The sequence below is a fragment of the Peromyscus eremicus genome, chromosome 9 (genome assembly GCF_949786415.1).
Source record: "Peromyscus eremicus chromosome 9, PerEre_H2_v1, whole genome shotgun sequence".
NCBI classification, from domain to species: domain Eukaryota; kingdom Metazoa; phylum Chordata; class Mammalia; order Rodentia; family Cricetidae; genus Peromyscus; species Peromyscus eremicus.
Genome location: NC_081425.1, coordinates 36171758 through 36185357, shown reverse-complemented (window position 1 = coordinate 36185357; position 13600 = coordinate 36171758). Strand labels below are relative to the sequence as shown.

General features: G+C 36.6%; 1 protein-coding gene across 1 annotated transcript in view; it reads right to left on the bottom strand.

The window, feature by feature from the left end:
• Positions 1-262: 262 nt before the first annotated feature.
• Positions 263-13600, bottom strand: part of Diaph3 (diaphanous related formin 3) — a 242421-nt gene continuing 229083 nt past the window's right edge. Inside the window, 2 exon segments of the mRNA XM_059274292.1 lie at positions 263-355; positions 358-492. Of these exon segments, the coding sequence (XP_059130275.1) occupies positions 263-355; positions 358-492 (228 nt within the window).

The window sequence follows — 13600 nt, the reverse complement described above, 5'->3', positions numbered from 1 at the left end:
GATGCTCATTTTGGTACAAAATAGTGCTTGGGAATGCCACTTGGTACTTGTCATGTCTCTTGTCCTAGGAAGCACTGTCATAGTAAAGTGGAGGAAACTAAGCAGGAGATGGTAGAGTTAGCAGGTACCCGTAATGTTTATGCTACAATACAATGTAGTTATAACACCTTACTGTCTAACCAAATTTAAATTCCTAATCATGACAACTCATAAAATAGTCTATAAGTTCTTTCCAAATCACCATATTTCATATGAAAACACTTTAACAAAATAGATATGTGCAGATAAAAAGCATTATTTTCTGTCTCTGAGAACTGAAGACCAGAGCAAAGACATACATAGTTCTAAATAAAACCACAAACCTCTACTAGCTTTGTCTAAATGTGCCAAATCGTCAACAAAGTGCAGGATATCCGGGTGCTTTTCTTCACATATATCCACCAGGAAATGAAGGAGTGTTGTTTTCTGATCTGCTGATTTTATGTCCTTTAGCTAAGTGAATGAAAAGGGGAAGAAAAAAAAATATTTAATACTTTATTGATTCATATAATACATTCATTTCTCTAGACCATAAGTTGGCGGGAAAACTTGTTTCAGTTCTGAAAGTATTTGAATATTTTAAAAAGTATCTTTTACTTGATGTTGGTTTAAAATTATTAACATTTGTAATAAAGGAGAAATAACTACAAAGCAATCTAGTGTGTAATCATTTGTGAGGGAAAATGAAATGCCTAAGAAACCAGTACAACCTATATACCTTTATAACAGTTAAACCTAAAACAGCCCGGGTGGTTCATGTGTTTATGGTTAGGCACGCATTCACAGACTGCCTACAACACACTGTAGGAGTTTAAGGTAGATATAATGACAAAGTAGTGTTTCTTCAAGAAGCCATTTCATTTTTTGAAAAAAAAAAAAAAAAAAAAAAACAACATATTTGCCTTGGTGTTAAAGACACTATAAAAAAAAAACAGTCACAAAGAATATCAGGAGGCTTTGACAGCTGAGAGGAACCTTTGAAAACTAGCAGCTGGATAGGCTTAGGGAAGAGCATGAGAAAATCCCCAAGCACAAGTAGACAAATTAGCATTTTTAAAGTACTTCCAAGGGATGGACTTGCCTGTGCCCCAAGGTTTGGATTGCTACAAGCTTGGTCTTCAGGTTGTAATGCTGGGGCCATGGACTCGGTATGCAGTACAGCCTTCTGAGAAGTCCTCAAGGATTTCTCCTGTGACCCTTTGATACTTCTCACAAAATGGTGTGATAAAATTCCTGAGCTCACTTAGGCTCTATGTTTCCTGCAATGTGAGCACATGTGCCCATACATGCCCTATGACTGTTACTGTCGCGATGCCATGTAGCAGATAGAAGACTTTCAAAAACTGAGCCTAGACAGAAAGATACCATAGAACCTCCAAATTGTGAGATAAAATCCTTCTTAAAAAGCTGTATCACATGCCAGGTGGTGGTAGCACACGCCTTTAATCCCAGCACTTGGGAGGCAGAGGCAGGCGGATCTCTGTGAGTTCGAGGCCATCATGGTCTACAAAGAGAGTTCCAGGCCAGCCAAGACTATTACACAGAGAAACCCTGTCTCGAAAAAACAAACAACAACAACAAAAAGCTGTATTGTATAACAGCAACACAAAGCTGATAAACACAAGAAAAAATCTGAATGGGTTGAAGTAACAGCAAACTAAAAATGTGTATATGTTGGAAGATGCAAATAGGGTCAATGGAAAGATATAAATCTGAAAATTGCAGAAAAGATAAGAAAAGCATGCCACATAATGGAACTAATGTGTCCCCAAGCAATGGAAGTTATTAAACTAGAGGAGCGATGATCACATAAACTTTCCCTGCAGTATAGAGCAGACAAAGGAGTAGAGTGCAGGAAATAACAGAACCACAGAGCTAACTATAAGAGAAGTGGCTATAACGCAGGCAGGAAACTAAGACAGCTTCCACTGAGGTCGGACCTGGGTCTGGAGGTACTGCACAGGGTAGGTGGGCCTGGAAATTCAGATGACACTGGCCATGGAGAAAGCATAGAAGTAGACAGAGAGGAAAACTGCTTCAGTTTTGGGTCAAAAGAACTAGAAGATTTTAAGTAATATGCAAATGGTGATGTCTTGAAATGGTGTACATTTACACAAGTAATATTCTAATGCCAAAGTCCTGAAATGGTGTACATTTACACAAGTAATATGCTAATGGCAAAGTCCTGAAACGGTGTACATTTACACAAGTAATATGCAAATAGCGATGTTCTGAAATGGTGTACATTTTAACAAGGAGTCTATTGGTTCTTTTTCATGACTACCTTCGTTCCTGTTTGCTCTTTGTTCCTGTTTGCACTTCGGGACTTTTAAAATACTTATATGGTATATATATACACACCAATATACACACACATACATACACATAAACAATGAAATTATTGAGTCGTTTTCTCCCTAAGAACCAACTTTCAATTTTTTAGGGATGATACTATCCCTATAGAGAAGGTTATCAGATCTTGTAAGAACACATTGGTTTTGGAAAAAGTTGTGAGCTCCTTGTTTCAAAATTAATGAGTTCACAAGTAGGTATACAGAATGAGGGAAAGCAGAGAAAGTGAAAACAATAAAGGCACAGGTTTGAGTTCACAGGGCTCGACCAATCTGTGCCTGAAAGGAGAAAGGAATGCCATCAGGAATTAGAAATGGCTACACTAATACCTGACAGAAGAACCAGAGCTAAGCCAGGTTTTGTTCAATGATTGGATCTCAGGAGTTTTGGCAGGGAGAATGGTATGAATACTGGGTTACTACCACCAAGCTCTCATTCAGAATAGATGAATATGTAAAGAACACAATCAAGAAACAAACCACTCCTCTCATATCAGAATGGACTACAGAGCAGGTGACTGTAGTCTAAGGGTGCAGGGTAATATGGCTTCTTTTCCAACAACTTCCCACTTTAGAATAGGTTTGTGTGTGTGTGTGTGTGTGTGTGTGTGTGTGTGTGTGTGTGTGTGTGCTGGCAGGGAGGAGAACCATGATCAGAATATATTTTATAAAATTATTTTTAGGCCGGGCGGTGGCGGCGTGCGCCCTTAGTCCCAGCACTTGGGAGGCAGACGCAGGCGGATCTCTGTGAGTTCAAGGCCAGCCTGGTCTCCAAAGCGAGTTCCAGGAAAGGCACAAAACTACACAGAGAAACCCTGTCTCGAAAAACCAAAAAAAAAAAAAAATATTTTTAATAAAAATAAGGAAATAAGAAACAAACCAACAAAAATATCCAGAAGTAGTCACTAATGGGCACTGGAAGATACAGGAGCAGTGTCAGCACAGATCAGAAAAAATGTTGTAGGACTGGAAAAGCTAGTGTAGTCATCTTACAGCCTGGCTTTCACATGGATACACATAAGAAATGCTCAAAGGCTACACTGGTCTATTGAGTATATAGTTCAAAGAACAGCTCCTGGGGCTGAGAATGCAATTCAACAGTAGAGTCCTTGGTTAGCATATTCATAGCCCTGAGTTCTACCTTCAGCACTCTAACACTAACACACACACCACCACCACTCCCACAAAACTAAGAATGATCTTGATACTTCCTCCAAAACAGACACCCACCCATTATTTAATATCTTGTTGACAATGCAGAGGTTTCATAACACCTGAAAGAGCGTTTCATAGAACTTTTTAAAGGCTCAATTATGATACAAATTGCCACTGACTTACAAAAGTGACCTCCTAATGGGAGGCATGCCCTTAAGTTAGTTCTAATAACTTCCAGGGCAAGTTATTAGACCTTAGTTTCCACACAGGTTAACATTACAAAATGGAGCCAAACACAAAAAGGAACTCTAAAGTCAGTATCCAATCCATACTCAGTAAGCATACATATAAATGGACTGAAAGTGTACCTAGAAAAAAAACAAAATGTAAACAAAACAAGTAGAATACAAATAGAGACTCAAATATGTTCAGTTTAAAAGTCATTCCTATATGTGTGGGTCACTTAAACATTTTCCAGTATTTTCAGTTTTTAGACATATCCCACAAACAGGAATCTTATCTGTAACTTTTCCTTATACTCTATTCTATTCAAGCTATCATTTTTCGAAGTGAAAGCTAGCTCAAAGACTGCAAACTTTCAATGATATGTGTTACATAAAAACATTACTCAATTAAAAAACATTCTAATTCCTGAGTTCCCTTGTTTTTACTTCCTTTAGGTCAGTGACTACTTGGGCATATTGTTCCCTCAGTGGACTCTGAGCTACCCACTATGACAAGTCCCTGTCCTTCCACACTGCACACCTATTATGAGATTCTAACAGACATCCTGTGTGAAATGCTCATTAAGACAAATATAACTGACATCTATAATTGACAGAAACATAATACAATTTTCTAAAAAAAAAATGTTAGGGCATAATCATTCAGTAACTACTGGGATTACTATCTTAAGAAAACTGTGATGAAACTATAATCCACTGGATCAATCTCAATGTTTATTGATGAGTGGTAAGAATAAAAATTTCAGGTTCTATGATACAATATAGTTTGTAGCATCTTCAAATCATACAAATGCAAAGTATTTTAGGTTCAACATTGGTTGTTCGGTGACAATAAAAAGCTAACACACTGAGGGAAGGTGATGATTTCAGAGGCCATCGTATCAAAACGAACTGATTAGCAAGCTCTAGCTAATACTAAGCAGTGGCGATCTAATATTTAAGAGCAGAGCCACTGAATGCTAAGGAGGAACCCAACACTACAATCTCTCCTAAGCTGAATTTAATCATTTTGAGACTTACAACAACCAATTGCTCAAAACTTTCAAGTGGATTAGAAACAAGTTTAGTAACTGAAAGGCCCAGCTAGGAAGCTTCTATGACTCTCCAGGGCTGCCATGGTGTCCTTCCTGCCTGAATGACTGCTCTCTCTCACAAATCATGTGATAGGATGAATTTTAAAGTCAAGCCTTAAAAAATCATGAAAAAATAATAAAATGCATTTAGAAAGGTCTTAGCTATTTGTACTAGAGAGATATGAATTAAAACTTTTTGACAAACATTAACAATAAAAGGTACATTCTGTTTTTAGTAACCACTTTGTAATGAGTGACTGAGTTAGAAGTAAAATTGAGAGACAGTGCTAATTTTATTGAAATGAAAAATAACTTAAGCACACTTTGTAATGGTAGTTCTTAGAAAGAAAATGAAATGAAATTTCATTCGGGATATTATTCATGTTAAAAATGGTTTATTTAAATCTTAACAGACATTTCTTGACAGGATTTCCTTCTGTATGATTGTCAAGAGACTTATCTGACAGATAGTAATCATCATTGTTAAACAGAATTCCTTATTCAGGGATTGTTTCTTTAATGTACATTTAATGCAGCATAAATGTCAAATAAACAAAAAGATGGATGGAGTTGCTCTAACCACTCTGTTCATTCCAGACGAAATAATGTTAAAAAGAGACCCTGTAATAAATCATGGCCTGCTTGTCAATCTGCAGTAGAACTCCCTTACAGTGCCAACACGGGGTTTTGGAACATTTTAAAGGTATTTGGCACAAATTTGGATGACATTTAAAGAATATTCCATTGTTTTAGTGACAAAGAAAAAAAAAACTAAAATCAAAACCAAGAATTTTATTATAGATCTTCAGAATCCACAGAACTATAGCTCCTTACTCGCTAAATAAAATTTGTATCTTAAGAATGCTACACCAAAAGCTCCCCAGCTCATAATGTTGCTAATATGTAAGCGAGCATCAAACTGCAGTGTGTCTGTATAGTTTACAGACCTTGGTGAACACCTGAAAACACAACCCAAGTTCAAACCTTGGAATAGCACAAGGAACAAACACTCTAGAAGACTGCAATATTAATGCAGTGGACAATAGCATGAATTAATGTCTGTCAACTACACCGAGGCGTGAACCAGCCAAATAATATACCACATATCAGTCCTGTAAAGCAAGCATCTACCAGCCTCTGAGAAAGGAGTCAGTATTAGAGCCATTATTTATGGGGAAAAAACAAGTTTAGAGAGAGACCAAGTGCCTTAGGCAAATCATACCTTCTACGTGAGCATGAATAGAACATATGCCTGTGTCAATCTCAGCCACTGTAAAATAGGATGCTCTAACAAAATGCTAAAAGTACAGTGGATGAAAACAGTAGTAAAAAACAAAGAGCATTAAATGCAACTGCAAGCTTCAATGTCCTTTAGCCCCCAATTCTAGCATCCAAAGGTCTAGAAGCAGACACCCTTCCCTAGGTCGTTTCTAGCTGTAAGAGTATGTTCCTAATTCAATTGCTTTATCTACTAAAAAAAAAAAAAAAAAAAAAAAAAAAAAAAGTCACCTCACATACCGTTAAATAAAAACTAATGTGTACATATTTCTAATAGATAATTTGTCAATACAATCCAGAGTCAATGTGGGAGGGGGAGAGATTAGTAAATTTTAAGCAGACTTATACAAGTTTATTTTAATTTCATATTCTATCTCATGTCCTTTGTAGAATAAAGTTTATAAATGCTTAAAATAGCATCACCAAAAATTAATTCCATGTGAAGATGACTGAGCAAAGACAATATCATATTCCTCAGGAACCTCAAAAGCTCAAACACTGGAACTTGTGTAGTGGTGAACTACAGCATTATTATATAACAGTGACATTTTTCTGATGTAATATATAATATATGGACATATAAATTATTGTGCTGATGCAGTTTCCCTGTTAAATGTGTATTCTCCAATATGAATTGTGAAAGTATCCTTAAAGGGTAATTTGAAAAATAAAAACATGGGCTGGAGATGGCTCAGCGGTTAAGAGCACTAACTACTCTTGCAGAGGACCTGGGTTTGAATCCTGGTACATGCACTGTGGCTCACAGTCGATTGTAATCCCAGTTCCAAGAGATTAAATGCCATCTTCTGGCCTCTACAGGCATCAGATGCGCATGTGGTACACACATATGCAGGCCAAACACCTATATACAGAAAATCAAAACGAATGCATCTTTTTGGGCGGTGGTGGCACACGCCTTTAATCCCAGCACTTGGGAGGCAGAGCCAGGCGGATCTCGGTGAGTTTGAGGCCAGCCTGGTCTACATAAGCGAGTTCCAGGAAAGGCACAAAGCTACACAGAGGAACCCTATCTCAAAAAACAAACAAACAAAAAAAGCAAAAAGAAAAATAAAAACACTTACTGGAGTCTAATATTGTCTAAACAAAGCTACTTCTTAAAGTGTTTAAAAGCATCCATCTTTTAATCTAACTGTAAGAATATTGAATTAAATGCTTATGGGGTAATTAAAATCATCAATAAAAATGGAACAAGAAAATTAATTTTAAATTAAAGTCAGCTTTAAGGTTTTAGTTAACAGATAAGTTTTCAATTTAAAAAATGAATTAGCAGAAAAATGATTTCCACATATGCATGGATTCTATTAGTGTTTTCCATAAACATGGTATACAATTATAAATGATGTGCCAATATTTACACACTGTTGCTAACTTGGCAATACTTACATTACCCACGCCCTGTAAGTTCTCTAATTCTGCATTTTAGCAGACATAATATCTTATAACCATTGATACAATCTCTTACAGAAATAATTTTTTCACCATGAAAATGTGTGTTGTAGCTGTCCATCACTTTCCTTGGAAGCTCCACAGCCATTGACCTTTCTACTGTTCACATGAATTTTATCTTTACAGAAGGCAACACCAAGGCACATATAGAGTGAAGACTTCTCAGACTAACTTCTTTCCTTTGTTAATGCTTATCTTCACTTAAAAAATAGCTTATATTGAGCATTGAACAACATTCTGCAGTGCAGGTATACCAGTTAGTCCATTCACCTACAAGGACATCTTGTTTTCAGCCATGTTTAGAGAATTAAAACGACACTTCTGCAAGCATTTGTATGGAGGCTTCAACTCATCTGGGCAAATATTTATGACTGTAATTATTGGCTTATTTGTAAACATATATTATATGGTATATATAACTGGGCAGTGGTGGTGCACACCTTTAATCCCAGTACTCTGGGAGGCAGAGGCATATGCAAGTTGATCCCTGAGTTCAAGGCCAGCCTGGTCTACAAAAGGAGTTCCCAGACAGCCAGGGCTACAAAGAGAAAATCTGTCTAGAAGAAAGAAAGAAGGAAAGGAGGAAAGAAAGAAACAAAGAAGGAAAGAAACAAAGAGAGAGAAAACTATATACATAATAAGAATATAATATATAGTATACAGTGTCGCATCCGCCTCGACCAGCAAGGAAGACGCGACGCCAGGCTCTTCTCTAAGCAGTTTATTCAGGAACCTTGAACAATCTTCTGACCCCGGGGAAAGTCATTTTCTTCTTCTCTCTCACTCTCACTCTCCCATTCTCCCTCTCATTCTCACTCACAGTCACTCCCACAGTCACTCTCACAATCACCCCCTGGGAAAGTCAGCCCACGCCCTTTATAGCCACTGGGCAATCAACCCCGTGGTGCCACGTGGACAATGCCGCTAGGGTCAGACATACGCAAGCAAGCCAGATTAGGTCCAGGTGTGCAGAAGCAAGCCAGATCCTAGCCTTAGCCAAATAAGGAGCACCTGCCATCGGGAAGGCAGAAACCAGACACCGTGCCATCTTTGAGGCATGGCCGTGCACGGCTCTCTACAATACAGTATATATAAAATAAAATTATATAGCCTCCTCAACTGGTGGGTTTTCCAAAATGGTTGTACCACTTTTCACTTCCAGTAGCCATTACAGTAGGTACATAGTGGTATGTTATTTTATTTGACAGTTTGTAGTGATGTGCTATATGGGACACTGTAGTGCCAGAAAAACTCCACCTCTATTTTCTTTTTTTTTTTTTTTTTTTTTTAAAGATTTATTTTATTTATTATGTATACAGTATTCTGCCTGCGTCCTTGCAGGCCAGAAGAGGGCACCAGATCTCATTACAGATGGTTGTCAGTCACCATGTGGTTGCTGGGAATTGAACTCAGGACCTCTGGAAGAGCAGTCAGTGCTCTTAACCACTGAGCCATCTCTCCAGCCCCCACCTCTATTTTCTTCACGTCCCATCTAATTTTGAGAATTAAACTATCAGAGACAAATTACTAGGAAAACACATAAATGTCACATGGCACAAGCCCTCAGAAAGAAAAGACTCAAGAAGCAGGTGCAGTCAGTTATTTTAGTTACATGCTGTGCATAGGTGTTTCCTACAGACTAAAGCAGTCTCCCCCAGAACTTGAGGGGAAGTTCATAAGACTAAACTCAAGAAACTTAGGAGACTCAGGAAGGAAATGGAAGGAAGATGGGAGAAGGGACAGAAGGGAGGAGAGAATGGGGAGGAACAGGAGAGAAAGAGGGGGTTGGAAAGGAGAAGCAGGGAGGGCAGAGGGAAGGAGCAGGAATCACCTACCTAGACCCTTCTACAAAACTGACTGCTGGTGGTTCAGGAATTCCAGGGAGGTAGCTATCCTGAGACACCACCCTGGCTGTGCTGTGGTGGTGGGCTTTTAAGTGATGCGGCTGCCTAAATAATCCAAATAAAGTCACCACACACCAGGCTAGACTTGGATAGACTTGTTTCTTTGGTTTGTTGCTAGTGCCCTATTTGAAGTGAATAGACATTTATTTACATCTGCATAGGAAATGTCAGGCAACAAATGTGTTAGACAGAACAGTCAGTTGCAAATGAAGAGGAGAGGTTTTAAACACCAGCTGTAAAGAAGGCTGTGGAGAACTAACTGTTCTTACTTCTCACCCTTGAGGAAGACAGCCCAGCATTTTTCTGTTACAAGTAGGTCAATGTTCATGTGAGAAACTCCTGATTTTTGAGAAACAAGACAAAGGTTTAGGTTGTCCTTACATAAATATTTTTGTTTGTCCTTGACTGAAATGTAAATAGCCAGAATGTCACATTTTAACCCCTTCAGTATCATTTCAATTTCTTATTTGCTTTCTACATATTTCCTGATACACCATTTACATTTTTATTGTATTTTAATTGAGTTGTTCTCATTGCTAAGGTTTAAAATTGTTGAACACCACCTTCCACCAAAGATTTTCTTGTAGTCTGTGGCTTACATTTTAATCCTATTAAATGTTTATCATTAATTTTTAGTTGTTTGCTTTTTCATAATTTTCTGTTTTAACTTGCTTTTTATTGAATTTTAATAATTTTATATTAAAAAGCTTCTTGCTAAACCCAAAGTCAGACACTTTTGTCAATGTTATTCTCTATGAAATGCATCATTTTCCATTATATTATAAATTTTGAGTTTAATTTGTAAGATACCTGGGGTCTGTATTTTTTTTTCCTAGCACGGAGATGTTTAGATATTCCAGCCAGCTTTCTTAGGAGAGTATTTTCTCCATTATTTTATCATTCCTCCTTTGTCAAAGAAGAGTTGATAATTATTTGTTTGTGTTTCTAGGCTATTAGGTGCAATTTACCACGTTTTTGTTTTGTTTTGTTTTGTTTTGTTTTGTTTTGTTTTGTTTTGTTTTTTTTCGGCTAATCACAGTATTTTGATTATTGCAGCACTATACTGAGACTTAAAGTCAGACTTCCAGTATGGAGGCTCTTCACTAGTTTTGTGTTATCTATTCAAGGTCTTTTGCTTCTCCACATAAACAATAGACATGCTTTGTCAATATCCATCATGTAACTTGCTAAGACTTTGACTTGGGCACTATTTTGAATATACAGATCAAATTAGAAAAGGGTAGCAACTTAAAAAAAATAGATACTTCCTGTTTGTGAACCTGGAGTAGTTTATACCTCTTCACAAGCATCTACTTCCTATTCATTGCATATAATGCTAAGTGTGGGTCTCCTGTAAATATTTGTTATTAACTTGGAGTAGGGTTCCCTTCTAAGTTCACTTAGAACTTTTATTCTGAGTGGATTTTGTCAAATGCCTTTTGCATACTACTGTAGTGACTTTTATTCCTAAGCCTGTTGATATAATGACTTGCATCTATTTCCAAATGTTGAGCCATCATAGCCTCAAAGAAGTAGCCAGTAATCTCTGTGATTCCACTAGTATAAACAACTGGCCTTAGTTTTAATTAAACATTTGCTACAATTAATTACCAAAACAATCTGGACCTTGTTTTTCATCCTTCACATGGTTAATAATTATTGATTAAGTTATTTTGATAAAGGTCTTTGGGGATATTTTTCTCTTGTATGTTGTGACACATCTATTGTGCCATTAAGGAATGGGTCCATTTCATCTTATAACCATACTACTACTGTGTTATCCTTTCACTATCCATGGAAAAAATAATGTTAATTCCTTTATGCTTACATGGAAATACCGCATTTGTTTTTTCCTTTTTCTTGTTTAGCTTGGCTATAAGTTTATTAATATTACTTTCTTTTTAAGGTATAAGATTTCATGCAGTTATTTCTAGGTTCCTATAGTGTAAGATAATACACTAACTATTATACACATGCAAGGCTGAAAATATCTCTTCAATGCTATTCACTGTGCTCAGCAAATGTTTATAAATTATATTTTCATTTAAGAAAATAGGCCAACTTAACTAATTTTATTATAAACTCCTAATGTTTATATCCGAGTTCTAAGCTACCTATGTATACACTTCATCACCATGTTCTTCATGTTCCTTAAGAACAAAAATTGATAAGACTATTACCACGTGGATAACAATGCTACATGATTTGCCTCTAACCTCCCCCCCGCCCCCCATTTTCAAAAAATAAAGAATCCTTGGTATATAATGAAAAAAGTTAAGCAAAGAGCTTCTTAGAGTTATCAGGAATGGTGTATCTTTTGAGGTTTCATTTATAAAATATAAAGATGAGGCTGAATTGAACCAGAAATAGGAGAAATTAATCTTGGCTGCTAGCTCTGATGTCCATCTGTTTGTGTGTCTTTAGTAATGGTTGTGAAGATAATGCTAGGGGTGGAAATCTGAGGGAAGCTTGCTTTCAAAGCAGAGATGTCAGTACAAAGGCTATGCCTAAGCAAAGAAACCCTTTCATAGTTCATTAGAAGGGTGTTCCTAATTTACAACTCATTCTAGCAAATTAAAAAACAAAGATAAGGACAGGTAATAGTAAACCCAATTAAATATTCTTTGGGGGAAATGCTTCAGATTAAGGTGTTAAGTTAAAAGGGGTTCTGCATTCTAAATACTCCCCCACTGTTTTATAAATCAGGATTTCTGTGATTTAATTGGCTGTATGTAAAATAAGAATGGCATTTGTTCTTTGCAACTCTTTGGCCCATGAATGCTTTAACTTTCAAAGGGTGCCAAAATGTACTGGTATGATTCTGCCAATTTGATGAAAAATAAAAATCCTTCTAAAACACTGAATGCAGATGGAACAATGGGTTTGTTTGGCAGAGATCTTTCTTAAAAATAACTTCAGAGGAAATGAAAAAGTGACACATGAAAGTCAAAATTTCACCCACAAAAATCTGCAATCCTAACCAGTATAACTATGACAGATATGCAAAATACAAACTGTCTGTGATAGGCCAAGACACTCTTGACTCTTCATATGGTGATTGAAATTCTACCTGTACAGGGCCAGGGTTTGCATAATGACTCAGGATATGGAACTTCCATTTCTTTTAATGTACTGTATGTGTGTCAAATTCCCATTTCTTTTCAAAAATTGTCATTTTTAGAAGAGTGCTCAGATTGGCATGAACGAAAAGCAGCAGTTTTAGGGAATATTTTCAGCACTTTGCCTTAAGTTGTTTCATTTTGTTTTTGTTTTGCTGTTGGTTCGTTTTCATTTCCTCATGTTTGTTTGTTGATTATTTACTTCCAGACCATCAGTCAGGGATTTTCCATTTTTGAATTACACAAGCATCTCAAGAAAGGCAAAATGATTCCCAGTGTGGGCTGAGTGTTATAGTCACCTGGTGCTCATTTTAAAATGCCACACAAAGTCATTTTTGATGAAGAGGATCAGGAATAATGATTTTTAAAGAGTACTCCATGTTGCAAATCAATAAATATGATTGAAGTAGGAGATGTCCACAATTTCAAAAGGCTACTCACTACAGTCAGGATAGACATTAAACAAAATGGAAATAAGATGTTTTCATTGAAATCTTTCCCATCACAGATTTGGTGAAGTTACTGTACTGTAGAAAAGCTTGTGCTAAGAAAAGAAATATCCAGAAGGTCACATAGAAAATCCTGCACTGGAGAAAAGGAACTCAGACATAAATCTGCTTTCTTTGCCCTTCAACCACTTTCCTCTTACTTGTAAGCCTACAGAACATTGTTATGCATGTTTTGGCAATTTTAACATAGCAATGAACTTTCTAATGTCCTGATAGACAATGGAAAATTTCCTATAAGAAATAAAGTGGATAATTTAAGGTGGAATCAGTAAGTATATCTTTTGTAAGAAAACAACAACAAAAAAGTCTCTTCTATTACCTCAACATAGGAAGTCACTTAAATAATGTAGAACAAAAAGCTACAACATCCAATGATATTGATTAGAATTTGTTATTCAGAAATCACACATCTCATTAAATATTAGTAAACATTATTAAACACATGTCAGCACCACTGTGT